The following is a 23489-nucleotide window of genomic DNA, read 5'->3' on the forward strand; positions in this document are numbered from 1 at the left end:
AGCAGGGGGAATGAAGGCATCATCGCACATTTGAAGATGCACTTTTTGTCTTCTGACAACACGAAGGATACAGAGAAAATTGAGGACATTCTTAGACAGGGATTGTCTTTATCCCTAAGTGCACACCCTATACCAGTATATATTTATGGCAATATAACATCCGCTATGCTTGCAGGTATTGTAATGTAAAAAGTAGAACATCAACAATAAATTTTAACATTTACATTTCTGTATATCAAAAACTTTTTTTAGTTTTGGATAAAGTAGGGAAGGGTTAGGTCCCCATCTATCAGGTCTTTATTGTTGTGTACCCTGGTGACCATTATCACCGAGACAGGAAGTGATGAGAAATTTAAAATTTCAGAGTTGTCACCAAAACAAGAGGTGTGGGTAAATCTGTTAATGGGTGACAACTGTCAAAGAGCGGAATTCCCCTCGATTTGTAGAGATTTCCTTTCCCTGCTATCTGCATCATCGAGACAGAAAGTGAAGGGAAATGTTCTCAATGGGACATAGACATTAACGGATAAACTGACTGGGGGTTTAAACCTTCCCTACTCTATCCATATCGAAAAAAAGTTTTGGCAGTACCTATACTTTAAGTACATGGAAGTGATTAAAACAAAATGCCCCAAAAAGAGTTCTACATAAACCAAAGTAATGTTTTATTCATGATCTAAGGTTTTTATTTTCTTTCCAGTACTAGATTTATGAGGCAGCACAATGCAATCATTGGAAGCATTGAGAAGTTTCAAACATGTCTAATCAATCAGCTTTTATTAATATCTATTAATAGCTTATTTCTGTTGGTTAGTGCACATTACTTTGTGTTAGAATAATAAAGGAAACATGTATAAGAGAAATATGTAGACGGCATTGCTGACCTGCTTCTGGCAATCCCAGTTCCTGCTTCAATACTTTTTGAATTCCTCACCTGTAACTATGGGTAAAGGCAGAACTCTCGATCTGCGTGATTGTTCAGAACTGATACTGAAAAAATACTGAAGCTATAAAGAAATGACAGCCAACCAGCTGGCATTTTCAGAGACACCAACATTAGCCTATATAATTCTCTCAACACTATATATAAGCCACGTGCTAGCAAGATATTTTTGTCTGCAAATACTGAAGCTTCTGGGAAAAGGTATGCAAGATAATATACATGTGGGAAAAGATATATCTGTAAACTGGATCAAAATTATAGAATATATTGTACATAGCATGTTTCCTGGTAAAACAAACAAAATACATTGTTTGCAGGGTTGTTACTAGTACTTTGAAAGACCTGGGGCACCCCTGGGTACCCTGAGGGGAGAAAATAGTGAGTGTGGCCAAATTGCATCAACAGGGGTTGCTAAACGTGACATAGGTAAATAAACCATAAACTGCTCACTGTATACATGGCACACATATGCAACAAGTTCTTGTACCCCCAAACACAGACACACATAAATTTCAGCACAATGGATCACTAATGATCATTTTTAAAAATAGAAACTCTTTCTTTACAAATGCTTTCTCACACACTAGAGAGATTGGGAGCTAGCACTTCAGCTAAGCTTTAATAAAAGAAGAACTTTAAAATGGCATAAACAGTGTATAGGTCAGGAGTAAGTAATGTATAACATACAGAGTTCTGGTGTAATACGTATGTAATGCTCAAAGTCCAGCTCTCAACAGTGTGAAAGGCACAAAGTGCAAGGGGTCAGATGTTTGCAATGTACAGAATGCAGGCGTTGGGAGTATGTAACAGACAGTGCACAAGGGGGCAGTAGTATGTAATACACAAAGTGCAGGAGTAAAGGAGTGTAGGATTCAGAAGTGTGTAACACATATGGTGCAGGGAGAACACAACACACAGAGTGCAGCATTCAGGAGTACAGTATCTCACAAAAGTGAGTACACCCTCACATTTTTGTAAATATTTTATTATATCTTTTCATGTGACAACACTGAAGAAATGACACTATACTACAATTTAAAGTAGTGAGTGTACAACTTGTATGACAGTGCAAATGTGCTGTCCCCTCAAAATAACTCAACACACAGCCATTAATGTCTAAACCGCTGGCAACAAAAGTGAGTACACCCCTAAGTGAACAAGTCCAAATTTGGCCTAATTAGCCATTTTTCCTCCCCGGCGCCATGTGACTCGTTAGTGTTGCAAGATCTCAGGTGAGAATGGGGAGCAGGTGTGTTACATTTGGTGTTATCACTCCCACTCTCTCATACTACTCACTGGAGGTTCAGCATGGCACCTCATGGCAAATAACTCTCTGAGTAGCCGAAAAAAAGAATTGTTGCTCTACATAAAGATGGCTTAGGCTATAAGAAGATTGCCAAGACCCTGAAACTGAGCTGCAGCACGGTGGCAAAGACCATACAGCGCTTTAACAGGACAGGTTCCACTCAGAACAGGCCTCACCATGGTCGACTAAAGAAGTTGAGTGCACATACTCAGCGTCATATCCAGAGGTTGTCTTTGGGAAATATACATATGAGTGCTGCCAACATTGCTGCAGAGGTTGAAGGGGTGGGGGGGTCAGCCTGTCGGTGCTCACACCATACGCTGCACACTGCATCAAATTCGGCTGCATGGCTGTTGTCCCAGAAGGAAGCCTCTTCTAAAGATGATACACATGAAAGCCCGCAAACAGTTTGCTGAAGACAAGCAGACTAAAGACATAGATTACTGGAACCATGTCCTGTGCACTGATGAGACCAAGATAAACTTATTTGGTTCAGATAGTGTCAAGTGTGTGTGTGGCGGCAACCAGGTGAGGAGTACCAAGACAAGTGTGTCTGGCCTACAGTCAACCATGGTGGTGGCAGTGTCATGGTCTGGGGCTGCATGAGTGCTGCTGGCACTTGCGAGTTACAGTTCATTGAGGGAACCATGAATACCAACATGTACTGTGACATACTGAAGCAGAGCATGATCCCCTCCCTTCGGAGACTGGGCCGCAGGGCAGTATTCCAACATGGTAACGACCCCAAACACATCTCTAAGACGACAACAGCCTTGCTAAAGAAGCTGACAGTAAAGGTGATGGACTGGCCAAGCATGTCTCCAGACCTAAACCCTATCGAGCATCTGTGGGGCATCCTCAAACGGAAGGTGGAAGAGCGCAAGGTCTCTAACATCCACCAGCTCCGTGATGTCATCATAAGGAGTGGAAGAGCACTCCAGTGGCAACCTTTGAAGCTGTGGTGAACTCCATGCCCAGGAGGGTTAAGGCAATGCTGGAAAATAATGGTGGCCATACAAAATTGTGACACTGTGTGTTGAGTTATTTTGAGAGGTCAAAATTTACTTGTATAATTTACACTGTTATACAAGCTGTACACTCGCTACTTTACAGTGTAGCAAAGTGTCATTTCTTCAGTGTTGTCACATGAAAGGATATAGTAAAATATTTACAAAAATGTGAGGGGTGTACTCACTTTTGTGAGATACTGTATGTAATGCAAAAGTACAGGGGAAGGAGTGTCTAAAGGAGTGCAGGAGTCAGGAGAGCTTAGTGCATCAAGTGCAGGGGTCTGCAGTAGATAACGTATATACAGTACTGTGAAAAAAGTCTGGCCAGAAGTGGTCTTCATGGAAGAATTGCGACCAAAAAGCCATACCTCCGACGTGGACACAAGGCTAAATGACTCAAACTATACACAAAAGGATAGGAACTGGGGTTCAGAAAAATGGCAGCAGTTGCTCTGGACTGATGAGTCAAAATTTGAAATATTTGGCTGTAGCAGGAGGCAGTTTGTTCATGAAGGGCTGGAGAGCCGTAGAATAATGAGTGTCTGCAGGCAACAGTGAAGCATGGTGGAGGTTCCTTTGCAAGTATGTGGCTGCATGGAGATTTGGTCAGGATCAATGGTGTCCTTAAACTGGTTGTAAACCCTCACATATACCCAGTGAAGTGAACAGCCTCAGGTGATAGACAGAAATGAAACAAATCCTCCTACATAGGTTTTATTAGTTTATCTGCAGTCTTCCCCTCTCTACGCCCTTTCAGAAGTGCAGATCGTGTTAAAAATCTTTCTTCATCTATCAGCAGCACACAGAAGAGGGTGGAGAGACTGCAGTTAAACTGTGTGGGAGCTTATTGGAGGAAAGGAACACCCCCCCCCCCTTCATACAGCAGAAAAACTGTGTGAGTAGACAAGCTCCGTTCTAAGCTCCCCCCCTTTCGATAAAAATGTATCTCATATGTCCGGAAAACTTCTCAAAAATGACTCATGCTGATAGCAGGGGAACAAAGCACCAGAGAGAAACAACACTTAGAGCTTTGGAGAGAGTTAAATAAACACTACAGATGTATGTGGTTAGTTCAAAAATTTTGACTGAGGTTTACAACTACTTTAAAGCTGAGAAATACAGGCCATCATGCCATACCATCAGGGAGGCAAATGACTGGCCCCAAATTTTTTCTGCAGCATCACAACGACCCCAAATATACAGCCAAAGCCATTAAGAACTATCTTCAGCGTAAAGAAGAACAAGGAGTCCTGCAGTGACGGCCTGTCCATAGAGGGCGCACGGGCGCGGCCTCCCCTACCCATGCATCCGGCCCCCTGATCTACATATCAGGGCACCAGACCATGGATTTCAATGTAGGGTGGGTGTTTTTTTTAAGCACCTGATTAGAGCCAGAGGCTCTAATAGGCTTTAAAAGTCTCGCATTGCGCTCTGAGCCCACTCAGTTGTGTGATGATAGCGAATTAATTTTCACTATTTTCACACTAAAGTTCCTCCCCACTAAACAGGAGGCAGGTCATAAAACCTGTTTCCCGATTGGCCAAAGTGTCAGGCGATCCTATTGGATGCCTAACGCTTTGGCGGAAGAAGAGACACACAGCAGAGGAAGCTTGAGGAGCGGTCACCGGAGCCGCCGCTGCCCGCACTCCAGAAGAGGACACCACAAGGCGGGGGGGTGTTGTTTGTTTGCCATCCCTCCAAAAGAAGAACCCACCAGCCGACACTGGAGTCCTGAAAGTTATGATTTGGCCCTCAGAGAGCCCTGATCGCAACATCATCAAGTCCAGCTGGGGTTACATAAAGAGACAGAAGGATTTCAGGCAGCCTACATCCGCAGAAGATCTGTGGTTAGTTCTCCAAGATGTTTGGAACAACCTACCTGCCGAGTTCCTGTAAAATCTGTGTGCAAGTATACCTAGAAGAATCGATGCTGTTTTGAAGGCAAAGGGTGGTCACACCAAATAGTGATTTGATTTGTATTTCTCTTCTGTTTATTTACTTTCCATTTTGTTTATTGATAAAACAAACTATTAACACTTCTATTTCTGAAACCATTCTTAATTTACAGCAATTTTTACACCTGCCTCAAACTTATGCAGAGTAGTGTAGTGCAGGGATCAGAAGTGTGTAAGATACACAGCATAGGGGTCAGGAGTAGATAAAACGCAGAGCACAAGGGTCAAGATTTTGTAATACAAAGTGTAGGGGTCAGGAGAGTGTAACACACAGGGGGTCAGGAGGGTGTAGGGAAGGATCAAAAGTAATAACGGAGTACATAGTGCAGAGATCAGGAGTATGTAGCATACATTGCACCGCTCTGGTGAACTCCATGCCCAAGGGGGTTCAGGCAGTGCTGGAAAATAATGGTGGCCACACAAAATATTGACACTTTGGCCCCAATTTGGACATTTTCACTTAGGGGTGTACTCACTTTTGTTGCCAGCGGTTTAGACATTAATGGCTGTGTGTTGAGTTATTTTGAGGGGACAGCAAATTTACACTGTTATACAAACTGTACACTCACTACTTTACATTGTAGCAAAGTGTCATTTTTTCAGTGTTGTCACATTAAAAGATATAATAAAATGTTTACAAAAATGTGAGGGGTGTACTCACTTTTGTGAGATACTGTATATATATAAATTTCCCATCCCTCCCTCCCTATTATATACTCACCAAACTTCAGATAAATGGGCACCCAGCAGAGTAAGGGAAGTCCTCCCATGCTCATCTTAACTGATATGTAGGAGATTAGGATGAGCTAAGACTCTGTGCTTAGTGCCCTTCCTTCCACAAGGTCAACTGAGGTGGCTGCTTCAGGTGGCCTTCATGGAGGGAACATTGTGAGGCAGTACTGAGGCAGTACTGGTCTTCTAAACCAGAACTAACTTCTTTTAAGGCTGGGTTCACAGTATTGCAAATTGGATGCAATTTTCTCTGCATCCAATTCATGTCAGGAGATTGTGACCGGCTCTCTATGGAGCGGCTACTGTGCGAATTGCACAGGAGTCCTGTGCGTCTTCTGGTCTGTTTCAGGTCCGAATTCAGCCAAAAATTCGGGCTGAAATCGGACCTGAAATGGTGAACAGGGACACACCGGACCCCTACTGTGAGACGCTCCATGCTTCAGTGTGAACCGAGTCTAAAGGCAAGCCCATTTACATGTTCACCATACGATCTCCATTACTATGTCTACATTTTCATACTGGTGTTTCTGTCCTCAAAAGCCTTTTCATAGCTAGAATGACAGAAAAGAACTTAATTATGTTGTATACTTTGTGTTATACCTACCATGTTTTACAAAACAGTTGTAATAATAGGGTTAAAATGTAGAGAATAAGAGTAGGGGGAACAGGAATAGCAAAGGCATTGAACATTTGCCAACACTGCACTGTAATCCGAGCAATGGCCATGGAGGGCATTTTCTTTAATCAAATGCCAAGAACGATTGAAGTAAATGAAAATTTATTAAAAATGGCAGGGGGGAAAAAATTACAGAGAGATGATTAAGGAGCGGCCTGCATGTGGAATTTTAAAAGAGAACAATAACTCTCTTTCTAAGAACAGTAGACGTCCATGTTTATAATGTCTAAAGGTCTGAACATTGACATAAATATATCTTGCCTTAATAAAGCACTGGCCAGGAGAACTATTCAAATACAGTTTCACCTCATTCATGACCTTGGAAGTGTAGACTATTGCTTATTTAGGATGTGAAGGACTAGAGTATAACTAACTGCAGCAAGGAAAACTTCTATGATAGAAGGTTCAATGAGCAGCCATAGTAGAGAGAATTCTGGATGCAAATGGGAAGCTGTGCAAGACAGATAGTTTAATGCTCTCACGTTTGAGCAGACATTTTACTGCTTTACCCTTTTGATGTAGTTTAATTTTAATCTGGCCATACACTGATCAGATTTCGTCCAGTTCCTGATGAACCAGTAACCCCTAGCCTAACATCGCTCAAATGAAAAATCAAAGGAGCCAGGTGGAAAATTGTCTGCCAAACAGTGCATGTATCCAATAAGATGCAGGCATGGTTCTAGTATTTTGATAGCTGGTGGGGCTGGCTGTTAAAATATAGTACAATAGTCATGGTGGAAGATTCATCTATTCGTGCTCCAGGCATCCATGGTGAACAGAAAAATCTATACAGTATACAGCTGAAAAAAATTAATATTGAACACGTCACCATTTTTCTAGGCAACTACTTTTCTAAAAGTGCTATTGACATTACATTTTCACCACATGTCGGTAACAACCCATGCAATCCACACATACAGAGAAACTAAACACATCCGTTCAGAATATAAGTTGTGTAATAAAATAGAATGACACAGGGAAAAAGTATTGAAAACGCTAAAATGAAATTTATTTAATACAGTACTTCGTACAAAATCCTTCACTGGTAATGACAGCTTCAAGACTCCTCCTGTATGGAGAAACTAGTCACATACATTGCTCAGTGTGATTTTAGCCCATTCTTCCACACAGTCTTCAAATATTGAAGGCTCTGTTTCCAAAGATTTTCTATTGTATTCAAGTCAGGTGATTGGCTGGGCCATTCTAGCAGCTTTATTTTCTTTCTTTGAAACCAATTGAGAGTTTCCTTGGCTTTGTGTTTGGGATCATTGTCTTGCTGAAATGTCCACCCTCGTTTCATCTTCATCATCCTGGTAGATGACAGCAGATTTTATCAAGAATGTCTTGGTACATTTTTCCATTCATCCTTCCTTTCCTGAAAAACAGTCCCACACCATGATGTTCCCACCTCCAAACTTCACTGTTGATATAGAGTTTTTGGGGTGATGTGTAGTGCGATTTTATCTCTAAACATGGTGGGTATTATGGCATCCAAAGAGTTCAATTTTGGTCTCATCTGACCAGACTATATTCTCCAAGTATTTCACAGGCTTGTCTAAATGTTGTTCATCAAACTTTCAAACAACAAGTAAACAAGCTTCAACATGCTTTATCTTCAGCAATGGAGTTTTGCGTGGTGAGTGTGCATACAGGCCATGGTGGTTGAGTGCATTACTTATTGTTTTCTTTGAAACAATTGCACCTGCTAATTCCAGATCTTTTGGAAGCTCTCCACAATAGGTCCTTGGCTCTTGGACAACTGTTCTGATAATTCTTTTCACTCCTCTGTCAGAAATCTTTTGAGGAGCACCTGGTCGTAGCTGGTATATGGGGAAATTTTGTTCTTGCTACTTCCGGGTTATGGCCCCAACAGTGCTCACTGGAAAATTCAGGAGTTTAGGAATCCTTTTGTAACCAATGCCATCAGTATGTTTTGCAACAACAAGGTTGCAAAGGTCTTGAGAGAGCTATTTGCTTTTACCCATCATGAGATGTTTCTTGCGTGACACCTTGGTAAGGAGACACCTTTTTATAGGCCATCAGTTAAGACTGAACAATCTGATATTAATTTGCACTAACAAGGGGCATGATTGCTTTCTAATTACTGATAGATTTCAGCTGGTGTCTTGGCTTTCTATGCCTATTTACACCTCCCTTCCTTCACGTGCTCAATACTTTTTCCCTGTGTCATTTCATTTTATTACACATAACTTAATTTCTGAACTTATTTGTTTTGGTTTCTTTTTATGTATGGACTGCATGGGTTGTTACCCACATGTGGTGAAAATTTCATGTCAATAGCACCTTTAGAACTATATTTACCTAGAAAAATGGTGACGTGTTCAATATTTATTTTACCGCTGTATGTATGGTCTATTTGTAACCAGATGCCCGTCCACACTTAAGTGTTCCACTGCACAAGTATTAAAGTGATTCTGAATATACAAGATTTAATTGCCATTATCCCTTCTATATGTATGTATAAATATCATGCCACTGTATTTAATTTTATACAAAAATCATCTGAGTACCTTATTTAATTATTGCTGTTCAGAGATCACATGACGTTTCCAAAGTCTTTTCTGTCTTCCAGGAAAGTACTGAGGGAGGTTTTCTAGTACAGATGTATGCAGGACATCTTGACTATATCTGTGTCTGCACAGCTCTGATTGTTTCTGTGCCGGTCATGGCATTAAAAAAAAGGGCTTTCAGAATAGAGAATTAAAATAATTAATAGCAACATAGTGTTTTAAAGATTATTACAAATCTATATTTTAAAGCAAATGTTTATTATTTTTGGCAATACCCTGTTGTAGGTGGAGTTTCATTTGACTGACAATAGCTTTCACTTTGTTCACACTGTAAAGATATCTGGAGGAGGTTCTGCCAATCACAGACTGTGTCACACCCCTCCAGCCTGTGTCTATGGTATGTATGTGCCGGGACTAACAGGGAGGTGAAGCCTCCATCAATCATCATTTTATATCCTGCCCATATAGTGTTTAGCAATACAAGAACATGAAGGAAGAGGGTGGGGTGTGTGCCTTTTACCACTGTGTATACACCTACATATGTCACTTTATGGTCAAATGGGCTGCACAAATAATAAAAAAAGGAAATGAACAGCTTAGGAGGGAACCGAAACTTGAGCATGCTCATTAGGTGTGGCAACGGTTGGTCTACACAATCTCAGGCTGCAGCAGGGACACAGACAAGGAGGGAGGGACAGTGAACAGCAAGATCAACCAGATTTTTTGCAGAATACAGAAGACAAATCCTACTGACTCAGTGGGTGTGAACAGCATGTAATACAGCATGTAATGACAGTTTTTAAAGAGAAACTCCATCTTTCCTCATCTTTTCCTCACTAACTAACCTGTGAGGCTGCTGGATGTGCAGTATAAACTGTATGTAACGGCACCGTGTTCCGGGTGCGAGCGGACACTTCCTGTCTATTAACCAGAACACAGAAGAGTCTACTGTAGCAGCGTTCAGCTGCTCAGAGTAAGCAATGTATTCTATCAATGAATACAAAGCTTCCTCTGATTGGCTGAGTCAGAGGTTGTGACATCATCAGCTTGCCTCTCTGACACAGCCAATCAGAGGAAGCTTTGTATTCATTGATAGAATACATTGCTTGCTCTGAGCTGCTGAGCTCCGCTGCGGTAGACTCTTCTGTGCTCCGGGTATGAGGCAGGAAGTCTCAGCTCGCATCCAGAACACAGTGTGGTATGCTGCAAGTAGCCGCAGTTACATACAGTTTATACCACACGTCACATCTAGCGGCCTCACTGGTTAGTGAGAGACAGCTTGGTCCAAACGAGCTATGTAGAAAGTGTGTGGAGAAATGGAGTTTTTCTTTAATGATATGGGTTTAAGGACACTTTAATGCACAATATGGCAAACAATAATGTGCATTGTGTTAAGGCAGCAAATGCCTGAGGAAAAAAACGTACATGACTCACTTTTTTAGCAACACAGCACATCAAACCATTCAGTGTTTGCAATGTGATGTGCTGCTGTGAATTGCTCAAAATCGTTTTCATTATAAGAAATTAAAATTACATACAGTATGATCTGGTCAGGTGGAACAGCAATGGTGTTGTCAACAACTTTCTAAAATGCACAGAAACTAGCTAATGTGCCACTCGTACGTGTTTTTATTGGGTACAATTTTCTTTTATTTCAGATAGGGAAGGGTTTGAACCCCTGTCAGATTTTTATTTTTGCTATCTGTGTGCCTGCTGGGGAGGTCCACCATCTCCATTTAAGCATTGACTGAAAGTAATGAGGATTTCAACATTTTGAGCTGTCACCAGAACACAAATAGAGGAGAAATCTCCCTACGGAGACATAACTGTGTAAAGCCGCCCATAGATGAGTCCTTTTTTTTCCATTCAACGAGTGGATTGAAAAAAATGTCTCAATTCCTCCATCCACACACTTGAGGTAGATGAGGGAATCCTCCCCCCTGCTGAGTAATTGTACTCTGACAGCTGGGAAACTTCCCCGCCACTAGAATACACAGATTAGGCGGGGAAACTAAAAGGTTGGTTGTACAGCCTATCAGTAAGGAATTAGACTTACTACCGCTTTAATACCCTTTGTATCACTAGCCCCTTCTGTTTAGATGCAGGGAGCAGGGCCCCCCTAACCCTCTTGTATTGAATTGTATTGTAACTGTACTATCTCCCTTTATTTTGTAAAGTACTGTACAAACTGATGGTGCTAAATAAATCCTGTTTTATAATGACAATATTAATAATAAGGCAAAGTCACGCTTAGCTACTTAACTTTTTTACTAGACTGCTGCCATCAGGACTGCTAATAACTGCTCTCTAAATTTAAAGTGATTGTAAAGGCTCAAATGAAAATAACAAACATGTCATACTTACCTGCTCTGTGCAATAGTTTTGCACAGAGCAGCCCCGATTCTTCTCTTCTCAGGTCCCCGGCCACTCAGCCCCACCTAGTGCCCCCATAGCAAGAGGCACTGATCCATTAGACACACAACGCAGGACCCAGCCCCGCCCCTGATCCCTCCTCACTGACTGTGATTGACAGAAGTGGGAGCCATTGTCTCTGAGCCAATGAGGAAGCAGAAAGCCAGGACAGCAGCTGCTCTCATGCACATCACTGGATCGAGATCAGGCTCTGGTAAGTATTAGGGGGGCTGGTGGGGCTGCATACTGAATATATTTTACCTTACTGCATACGATGCATAAAGGTTAAAATCCTTCAGCCTTTACAACTACTTTAAGTCCCTGGAAGCTTGCAGAAAGCTTTATTGTAGCCCACAAAGGTTTGTGCATTGCATCTTGTCTGCTAAAGTCATTGATCACAAATACACTAATCTATTTGAGAATCCCTGCACTGACCTTGTTTTTATGTTTTTTTTTAATTCCTGCAGATAATACAGGATTATCATTCTACTCTATAGGACTGAAGTCAGGTAAGCTGCTGCATTTTTGTTATTCCTAGATGGCAACATGATAAAATTTCCTTCCACCTATACATCTGTTTGTTTCACTACACACATAGAAGCCTATTAATAAAGGTTTACACACACTTTTCTCCAAGGATTTTCACTTTTTTTTTTAATTCAATTAGAAAAATGGAATACAGCTGTGGGAATCTTTTTTAAAAACTATGAGGGCCCTTTCCCACAGGTGATCCGTTTGTCCATTTGTCATCCATCTGTTTTTGTGTATAGACAGATCTAGACTCAAAGCCTATGTCTAGTGGCTCCAAACTGAACGGATCTGTACTGAACTGAACAGAAGATGGATGTGCAAAGTGATGTAAACCAGGGATGATCAACCCTTTGAAGAGCGAAGGCCACTTAAGTGATCTGGGAACTGGTCGCAGGCCACAATGAACTATGGGGTTTTCAGCAGTCCCTTCTTCACTGGTTATATGCTTGTGTAAGATCTGTAACTCAATGGGGGGGGGGTATTCATAAATGGTGTCATCACTGGGCGGAATTCATAAAAGGTGTCATCAATGGGGGGAATTCATAAAGGGTGTCTTCAATGGGGGGAATTCATAAAAGGTGTCATAGGCACCCTTTAGAATTCTGTTGAGCCTCTGCATTGTAATTGTTGATGTTTGTGCTTAATTCATGTACTGTCAGAAACACACAGGTATTGAAACTCCTTCCTCACTGTGCTCCCTCCATGGCAACTGTGCCCAGGAAAAGATACGCATATATGTGAGGAGCGCCAGACCAAAAGATAAGAGTCCAAATTAATTTATTGGTAGTATGTTAGAAGACAGCCAACGCATTTCAGGAGTCAAAAGAACTCCCCCTCTTCAGGGCTTTAATAAAACTTAATATAATGTAAAAATAATTGTGACTGATAAAATCATGAGCCTATTGTGTATAACATACATATACACGTGTGTACAGTTATGTGCATCCAAATGTACCCGCATAGTCACAAACCTGCATACATGCAATGAAATTAAGATGAAGAGATGAGGAAATACCAGATATTAAGTTATAAGGTGCAATGAGTTCATTTTCAAAATTAATAATATCAGATTCTACATGCTTAGTAGATGCCATTGCACAATTGAATATGCGGGTATTTTTGGATGTAGGTATTTGCACACACATCACATGTATATGTATGTTATCCTTGATGTTTTATGATTGTTAGGGTCATAATTTTATCAGTCACAATTATTTTTACATTATATTATGTTTTATTGTAGCCCTGATGAAGCGGGGGGTGTTCTTTTGACCCCCAAAACACTTTTGCTGTCTTTTAACACAACATCAGTAAATGAATTTGAATTCTTATCTTTTGGTCTGACGCTTCTTCCATATATGCACATCTTGTAACCTGCTGGAGTACCCACAGTAGGGTAGCCTTGCCTATTGTGAGCAGCCTAACCTGAGCCAGTGGGCTCTTCAAATATTTCTTGCTGTGCCCATCACACAGACACTACAGTTCTGTATTGGCTTATCTGGGTGATTACATCAATGGTATCTCCAGACATTTTGTTTATATTGAGCTTTCGGCCGGGGAATCTTTCAGCAGACAGCTAAAAGGGGCATGGGATAGAGACCCTTGCAGAAAGCTCAGAGCTGGTCTTAAAGCCTACGTATTTTCACTTACTTTTACTTTAAGTAGTTTGTTTCGGCCAAGCAGGCCCAAACTATTTCCTTTTGCTAATTGATGGGGCTGCAGTCAGCGCTGCATAAGCTGTATGTAACAAGAGCTACATACAATATATAGTGCTATGTTCCGGCAGTGGTTTGGGGACTCACAACCAAATCAAGTCTGTTCACAGAAAGCCTTGTCTTTTTTTTTTCTAAATGAATACAAGGCTTGCTCTGAACGGTTGAGGTAGAGATCATGATGCCACCTCTCAATTTCAGCCAATCAGAGGAAGCCTTGCTTTCGTTGATAAAGTACAAGGCTTCCTGTAAAAGGCAGAGCAGCGCTCATCCCAGCACAGTTTTGTCCCCTCACTGCTGCTGGATCACAGTGCTGTATACTGTTGGCACATACAGCTGTTGTTGATGCTACATACAGCTTATACAGCGTTGGCATTGGCCTCACCAATTAGTAAAAGAAATTGTTTGTTTGGACAAGCCTGACCCAAACTAGTTATTTGAAGTAAAAGTAAGCATCGATGCTTTAATTACTGCAGTTTCCTAAGTTAAAGCTGCCTAAATTTGTTGCACTGTTTGTAATATTACTAAAAATGGTGTAAATGCCTGCCTGCTTATGTACAGATAGTTTTAAAGAACTACCACCAGTAAGGTGTTAATGCTTTATTGAATTCCCCAGAATATGTCTTTGCCATAAGATCGCTTGCACAGATGTTTTTGTCACATTAAGTTCTGGCACAAATAAATTGCGGAAAAGTCAACTTTTGTTACCCTGATGCATATGGCAACGGCATTTATAACACACATGATGTTTTGGTCCAGCAATAATCAAACCTGAAAATTTAAGGAGGTATTAAACCCAAAACCAAAAACGTAATATATTGTAGCTTACCAATCATTAGATGTACTGTAGTGACTTCATTAGTTTTCTTTTTCGGTCTTTTTAACCTCTGTTTTTCCCTGGTGATCTGGCCAGTAACACACCTCCTCTATTAGAGTGCCCCCACTCTGAATAATTGAACGCAGGGAGGCAGATTTGGACAGCAACATTGTCAATGTGGGGGGAGTGTTAGATGTGTAGCGCTAACCCCCCCCACCACCACCACCACCACCACGCAGGAGCAGCTGGTTGTTGAATCGGGTCCTCTTTTCCACCTTATTTGAGGCATCAAACTCACTGACATCACCACTATATCTTTTTTATGCACTTTAATGGGCACACAAAAATTAAACTCACAACTTTATGAAGGATATCAGAATGTATTGGCCAGTAAAAGTCAACCAACATAAAGCATAGCAATGGAAAACAACCAGGTACACAAAATTTCTTGAAGTGATTTTAAATCCCAGCATATACTGTTATACTGTAACTCCAAACGCATAAACTATGGCTCTCCTTATCATATAAGCTGAGGCAAGTGACACAAGTGGATAACAAATCTAAGTATGGGCTAAGTCACTAGGGAGCTCTCACAATGAGGGTCTAAACCTAGGCTTGTGGTAAATGAGGCATGATCAACTGCAGATCTGTCCCCAGGATCAATTAACTTGAATACAGTCCTTAGCGTTACTCTTCTGCCAGCTAAGTTGAAGAAGTTGGCGGGCGTGAAATAGATATGTCTATGATGTAAATAATTATAATCCTACAATGGCGGCAATCTCCAACTTCCGCCAGCACTTCCCGGGCTTTTGTTTTTCTACTCCCCTCTTGTCCGCTCCCCCTGCTCCCAGATACACATGAGTACAGTAGGTCTTTTCCCAGCAGTGGTAAAGGCTCGGCTCTCTGCCCAAACTACATTTCCCAGCATTCTGCAGTCTAAATTCAATCCCAACAATAAGCATATCCGCTGCTGCCATCTTTTGTGGGGAAAAATAATCCTGCAAGTCCAGTAACCTTAATTCTGGTTAGAGATTTAGATACACTATCAAATTGAAATTGAACTCCAGCTAATACATTATAATCAGTTACAGCAAACAGTTTTTTTCCTTTTGGGATAAAGATTTCTATAAATAAATAAAAGCTGATTAATTTAAGCACCCCCGGCAGTGTTAAATGGTCTCTCTCATCTCTGTAACTGCAAGGGAGCGTTTTTCTTGAAAAACATTGACGTACGTGCTGGATCACCAGATGTAAATAGAAGAAAGAAAGCCTAAAAAAAGAAAATTAATGCAGCCATCACATCTAAGAATTGGTAAGCTGCAATATAATAAATGTTTGCTTTTAGGTTTAGTGGTGCTTTAATTCTTTATCTTTAGTATTAAATAATGGAAACCATGGAATGGTTAAAACCCCTGTTGGTTTTATTTTGCTATCTGTGTCCTCATTTGGCCCACCCATCTGGTCTCACAAGCCACAAGAGAAAGTGATAGGAAATCCCTCCAAAGTGAGGGAATCCCTGGTTGCAGGGCTGGACTGGGACAAAAATTTGGCCCTGGACTTCATCCAGACCAGCCCACTTTAATTTTGCAAACACACACAAAAACAGTATATAAACTATACGCAATTGCGCAAAAAAATAAGTAAAAACATTCCACTGTATGTATAAACAGACCAGTGGCATTAAATTAATCATTTACCGTGACCAGTGACATTAAATTATTAATCAGTTACTGTGACCAGTGACATTAAATTATTAATCAATTTCCATGACTAGTGATATTAAATTATTAATCAGTTACCATCACCAGTGACATAACATTACTAATCAGTTACCGCAGTTACCGTGACCAGTGGCATTAAATTATTCATCAATTACCATGACCAGTGACATTAAATTACTAATCAGTTATCGTGACCAGTGGCATTAAATTATTCATCAATTACCGTGACCAGTGACATTAAATTATTCATCAATTACCATGACCAGTGACATTAAATTACTAATCAGTTATCGTGACCAGTGGCATTAAATTATTCATCAATTACTGTGACCAGTGACATTAAATTATCCATCAATTACCATGACCAGTGACATTAAATTACTAATCAGTTATCGTGACCAGTGGCATTAAATTATTCATCAATTACCGTGACCAGTGACATTAAATTATCCATCAATTACCATGACCAGTGACATTAAATTACTAATCAGTTATCGTGACCAGTGGCATTAAATTATTCATCAATTACCGTGACCAGTGACATTAAATTATTCATCAATTACCATGACCAGTGACATTAAATTACTAATTGACCAGTGACATTAAATTATTCATCAGTTACCGTGGTCAGCGGCATTAAATTAATAATTGACCAGTGGCATTAAATTAATATTAATGCCACTGTAGCATTAATATTAATTTAATGCCACTGGTCAATTATTAATTTAATGCCACTGGCCATGGTAACTGATGGATGAATAATTTAACCATGACCAGTGGCAGTACATTTACAGTACAGATTAACCCCTCCCCCCCTCCCCCCGCCATGCTGCATATTCAGTTACTTTATAATTTAACCATGACCAATGGCAGTACATTTACAATACAGATTTACCCCTCCCCCCTCCCCCCGCCATGCTGCATATTCAGTTACTTTAAGTAACTGAATATGCAGCATGGCGGGGGGAGGGGGGGAGGGGTAAATCTGTACTGTAAATGTGCTGCCACTGGTCATGGTTAAATTATTCATCAGTTACCATGGCCAGTGGCATTAAATTAATAATTGACCAGTGGCATTAAATTAATATTAATGCCTGTGGCATTAATATTAATTTAATGCCACTGGTCAATTATTAATTTAATGCCACTGGCCATGGTAACTGATGAATAATTTAACCATGACCAGTGGCAGTACATTTATACAGTACAGATTTACCCCTCCCCCCCCCATGCTGCATATTCAGTTACTTACTAATTACTATTATTATTAGAAAAGTTATTACTATAGTGCTGCACTGCTGCTTACTTGAATGATGACAGTGACACTATAGCCTTGGTCTCTCTGACTGTCACTGTACTTGCTGGTGGTTCTGATCCGATTCCGAATTCTCCTCCTCGGCTTCGGCTCCTCTAGGTTGCAGACTTGCAGCCAGGCTTGCTTTGCTACGCCCTGGCTCCGCCTCCTCCTATGTCCCCGGGCCGCCTCCGCCCTCCGTCCGTGAGTGACGTCACGGCGCCGGGACAAAGAGGCCGCCCAAATGGCTATATTGTTAGCTGTTAGGGGGAGTGCCTGGGGGAGTGTCAATGCCTGTTCTTTTGTGACGCCGGCGGCCGGCCCGCCCGCCGAGTGCAGGAGCGGAGCCGCCCGGCGCCCGGCGACGCTCGGACGGAGAGAGACAGTGACACAGTCACTGTCTGACAGTCAGAGAGAGAGAGTCATTGGTGTAGTGGCCCGCTGCCAATCGGCCCACCGGGAATCTCCCGGTAGTCCCGATGGCCAGCACAGGCCTGCCTGGTTGTCACCAAGGTCACCAGAACTAGAGTCCTGTTTGGAAGATTTCCCCTCTATTCCTGTACTGGTGAAAACTCAAAATGTAGGATTTTTTTTTACTTTTAGTGATAATGGTAAACAGAACAAATAGAGAGAGTAAATCTCCATAACGGGGGGGCACAGACAGCAATAAAAACTGACAGGTATTGCAATCCCTCTCAACTCTATCCAAAAAAAACAAAAGCAAAAGCAAAAAACATTTGCCTTTACTTATACTTTAAGTATACTTTTTTTAAATAACATATTCACTTTCCTGTTACAAACCTTTGATTTCCACAGGAAGTTGTCCACCTCAAGTGTATTCCTGCAAGAATAGCCAATGTATTGTCAAGCAAAACCCGGAATGTGACAGTATGCGTGACTGCAAAGATGGATCAGATGAGAAGAACTGCAGTGAGTCTCTTGACAATAATCTTGCTGACTTTAGCAGTACAGTTGGTTAATATTCAGCAGGTTGTAGAACTATATTTATTTATTCTATATGGGATACAGTTTTTTTTGGAATATGAAGATATTATACAAATGCTACAATCCAGATCAAACTGCCAGCAACATTACCTTAAACCCTAACATGTTTCTTGTTTCTTTAAATAGTTTGTTTGGATCAAGCTGGTCCAAAGAATTCCATTTACAAAGAAATGTGCCCACTGGGAGCGCTCTACAGATTGGGTTGATTTACTAAGACATGAGAATACAAAATCTGGAGCAGCTCTGCATACTAACCAATCAACTACAGTAAAACCTTGGTTTGAGAGCGTTTTGCAAGACAAGCAAAATTTTTAAATAAATTTTGACTTAATATACAAGTGATGCCTTGATATGCAAGTAGCGTTATGTCACAACTGAGTATAAAAGAGAAGAGAGGTGCCTCTAAGTGGCGCAATACAGCTACATTTAATGAAGGTACAACATTTAGCAACTCACATGGTTGATTAAAAGAGGCACATCTAAGTATGCAGGCATCCGGGGTATAGCTGTCCACATAGACCTTCTTCTGCACCGCCATAGACATCATCCCTTTCACGATGCGCTCCATGATAAGTTCAAGCCTCGCTTTCAGATCGCTCTACTGCAGGGAAGTTTTCCCAGTCACGTTTGCAGACTGACAGCGGTGAGAGCCGGCGATGCAGGGGATGGTCTATGTGAACAGCTTTACCCCGGATGCCTGCATACTTAGATGTGCCTCTTTTAATCATCAACCATGTGAGTTGCTAAATGTTTTACCTTCATTAAGTGTAAACATATTGCTATACTTTGTAGCTCCTGCTGAATTTTGCTTCTAATCCCCTTGTGGAAGCTTCCATTTGTGCATGGACATTTTATGGTTACACAACCTGGTCACATTGCTATAATATTTTTATATGGACTATAAACTGAAGTACTTATGAATAAATGGTTGTAGAAGGAATCATTTGAGTTTCCATTATTTCTTATGGGGAAATTTGCTTTGATATACAAGTGCTTTGGATTACAAGCATGTTTCTGGAACGATTTATGCTCGGAATCCAAGGTTTTACTGTACCAGGTTTTATTATCAAAGCTTAATTGAACACGTTGAAGTTAGAAGCTGATTGGCTACTACGCACAGCTGTACCAGATTTTGGACTCTCCAGTGTAGGTAGCATCAGCACTGTGTTCCGACAGTGGGATGGGGACTTCCTGTCCCGCTACCAGAACAAAATGGAGGTGGGATGAGGGCGTCTCAGCCATTCATAAAAAGGTTTGCATTTCATCAATGAATACAATTCTTCCTCTGACTGGTTGAGGTGGACATCATGGCATCATCTGTCCGCTCTTCCACCTCAGCCAATCAGAAGAATTGATGAAATACAATGCTTTCTGTGAAAGGCTGAGCAGTACTGAGCCTGATCTGGTTTTGTATCAGGAGCGGGACAGAAAGGTCCATTCTGCTGACAGAACAGTGCTTTATGCTGTTTTAAGCTGAGTCCCAGAGACAAGGCAGGCATTTTTGGGCTAGATACCGTACATAGAGAAGCCTAAAGACGTACACAGAGGCCCAAATGGCCTACAGGTATGACAATAAAATGAATAAACTTTTTACAAAGCTACACAGTTTAATATTTACTGGGGCCCTTTGACTGCATAGACTATTTTTTAGAGAGAGAGAGAACTCTGTTATTTCCCTGGTAACTTTTTTGGGGAGTTGAACTAAGGGAATCATGTTGAATAAATAATTTCCAAATACATCACATTATAGAATGAATACTATTAAATTCTTACAAGTCTCCAGTTCCAGTTTGTGAAGTTCTACTGAATGCAGCTGATATCGTTTATGGCATATGATGATTTTGTTTTTAAATTCTTTCTTCTTTTTTTTTTTTTTAATGTTAAGATTGTGGTTCACGCCCTGCAATCCAGAAATCAAACAGAATAGTAGGAGGGTCAGACGCTGCAAAGGGAGAATTCCCATGGCAGGTCAGTTTAAGGGAGAACAATGAACACTTCTGTGGAGCAACCATTATAAGTGGCAAGTGGCTGGTATCTGCTGCTCACTGCTTCAATGAGTAAGTACAGCTCAGTTTTCAAATCTTACATAATGGAAAGGGTCTCCTTAAGCCTGCTAAATAATAAAGTATGATATTGGAGTAAGTAAAAGGTGGTCGTATTGCTGAAGAATTATATATCATGCCCCCAAAATTAGCCCAAATAGTATATTTTATTTGAACTTATGCTCTCTTAAGTGGCATTGGATGATGGTTTTATAGCTTTATCCAAACTGTATGACAATGTTTACATTTTTTTAAAACTAGCATCATATTGGAAATGAAAAAAGACACAAAAAAACAGCTTTTAGTTCAGTTATGTATTAATTAAAAATCACTACATCTATTTTAAGTTGCATATATTATTTTTCAAAATGTATATTACCTTCCTACAAACCCCCAGTGATATTGCTCATCACTTAAAAATGCATACTTATGTGCATTTTGTTTTAATTTTTTTTTAAGCCCAAGTTCAGCACAAACATTTTACATTCAACTTTGGATAGAAATTGGAAGAATTAGAACTTCTGTCAATGTTCTATTATGACCCTGACTAGAGAGCTCCCAAACCTATTTCCTGTCCTGGTGACTGGTGCCACCTGGGACAATAAGTGGTGGGAAATACGTAAAATGTTTTGTCTGTGTTCCCTGTTGGGGAGATAACCTATCAATTCCTGTCCCAGAGATCGGCGTAACTACAAGCAAGAAGTAAAAGGCTTTCCAAAGGAAAGCAACAGCAACAAAACACCTTGTTTTAGGCCGGCCATACACAGTTCGAAGCTCAGCCCGAGATTCAAACCATTAATGGGCAGGCTGAATGTACCAAGTTGATCGATCAATCAACTTGGGTACAACCAGCCTGCCGGATTTGCTTACGATTATAGCGGCTGCTATAGCCACTAGCAATAATCACTGTCTTTTCCCCCACCGGGAGTAGACAATTGCTGGGCAGGAGGGATTCCCCTGTCAACACTATCTGTGTTGATGGGGGAATCATGCTAATTTCTTTCCAGCAACCCATGATTGCAGGAAAGAAATTTGCACCATCTATGGCCTGCCTTTAGAAGGGTTAGAACCTCTGTCTTTTCATTGTTCAGAGCCTTCTATTTACATGATCTCTGATCATTTTTGTGATGGGATCAGTCCCGGTACAAAGACCTTTAGTTCTCAACGTTGAGGGTGCCACCCCCCCCCCCTCCCCCCTCTATATTTGTAGTTCTAGATTTGCAATTTTAACAGCATCAGAATTTCAATTCCAATGCAGTAGTGTGCCTGCCCTCCCTACCAGCCTACTTCAAACTCAGAATACAATAGCTCAATGGGAGCAATTCCCCCATCCACATCAAATGTATGGCTAGGGGAATTTGATCTTTTTTTTTTTTTCATTCCACCTGCTGGTGGAATGAAAAAAAACTAGATCAATGTATGGGCTGTTTCAGTACTAAGCCTCTCCTACAGGTGTTTAGCCACTTAGTTCTTACACCTGTATACTATTCTCCATATGGATCAAGCTGTGTCCTAGGTGACTGTCTCGTCTGCATATTTGTTGGCCCAGCCCTGCTTGGTTTTACAAGGTTAAAAATTCTTCCCCCTGGGTCACAGAAAGCAAATGAAAATGACAAAAGTCCCTTGGGCTGGTGTTGGGCTTAATGCATTTTGTGTGTGTTTTAACATTTTCTGCTTTAAATATCTTCCAGAACATGGGGTATTTCATGAGCAGTTGCATGTATTAAAAGCATACAGTATACAGAGTATTTGACATATGGTACTATTTCCTATCATTAGGCTGAAAACTGCATGTGATGGAAATATAGGGTTACTACTTGGTCTATATTTTAAAATAGGTTCTTGCCCTGCTCACTTTACCTAAAGTGGTTGTAAACCTCAGACATGAAATATGAACAAAGCATATTCATCTATAGTGTGCACTTGTCTCAATCAAGAGCTCTAAATGTAATTTTTCTCTACTGCTTTATTAATCTGCTATTAAAATGAATCACTTCTGACAAGTTTTCCTGACACCAAGAAAAAAATGGTGTCAGGGGTGGCATCTCCAGCTTATTGACAGTCTCAGCTTTGTTCCTGTGCGCTGTGTTAAGGGGGGTATCCTGTCCCTCCAATCAGCTCTCAGAGCTCTCCTTACTGAGCTCTGCAGTGTGTGATTTCAGATCTCTGCCCCCTTTTCTCTGACAGCTCAGAGGAGGATTTGTTTCATCTCTGCGTATCTCCTGAGGCTAGTCACTTCACTGATTATATGTGGTTTACAACCACTTTAAGCCTTTTTGTTGCTGTCTAGGGCCCCATTTGGTAGATTCACTTTCATTTTCTGTGTCAACTACTATCATCGCTGAAACAAGTGAGGGCAATCTTTCACAATGGACAGCAATAACAATTTGAAATAGGTTCTTTATTCAATTTTCAATAAAAAAAAAAAACAAGGCAGAAAAAATCTCAAAATCTCAAAGAAAAAACAACTGCTTTGGCTGGACTGTTACTCTAGTTCAGGGCAAAGAGGCACGTGAAGCCTCTTTTGCCGGCACTCGCCTCCCTCCCCATCAGCAAAGCAGTGCAGGGAAGTGTCAGTGAGACACTAATGCATTCCAATTTCAGAGTTACCCACATTGCATATGCACTGGGGGGGGGGGGGCACTGTGCCCCCACACATTGTAAAAGATGGGAAACATTGTTTGGTTCTCTCTAACTTTGCTGTAGCTGCAATCGTCAGCTTTTGTGACGGGGAAGAGATTGGGTGCAGTTCTGCTGGGGGGGGGGGGACTGTCCTGGCCACTGCTGAAGCCAATCACAGTC

At 41.0% G+C, this 23489-nt stretch overlaps 1 protein-coding gene across 1 annotated transcript in view; it reads left to right on the forward strand.

The window, feature by feature from the left end:
- Positions 1-23489, forward strand: part of TMPRSS9 (transmembrane serine protease 9) — a 210944-nt gene that overhangs the window by 124803 nt on the left and 62652 nt on the right. The window contains exons 6-9 of the mRNA XM_073598864.1: positions 3-175; positions 12033-12074; positions 18457-18570; positions 20531-20702. Of these exons, the coding sequence (XP_073454965.1) occupies positions 3-175; positions 12033-12074; positions 18457-18570; positions 20531-20702 (501 nt within the window). The remainder of the gene's footprint in view (positions 1-2; positions 176-12032; positions 12075-18456; positions 18571-20530; positions 20703-23489) is intronic.

The sequence above is a fragment of the Aquarana catesbeiana genome, linkage group LG01 (genome assembly GCF_042186555.1).
Source record: "Aquarana catesbeiana isolate 2022-GZ linkage group LG01, ASM4218655v1, whole genome shotgun sequence".
Lineage (NCBI taxonomy): Eukaryota > Metazoa > Chordata > Amphibia > Anura > Ranidae > Aquarana > Aquarana catesbeiana.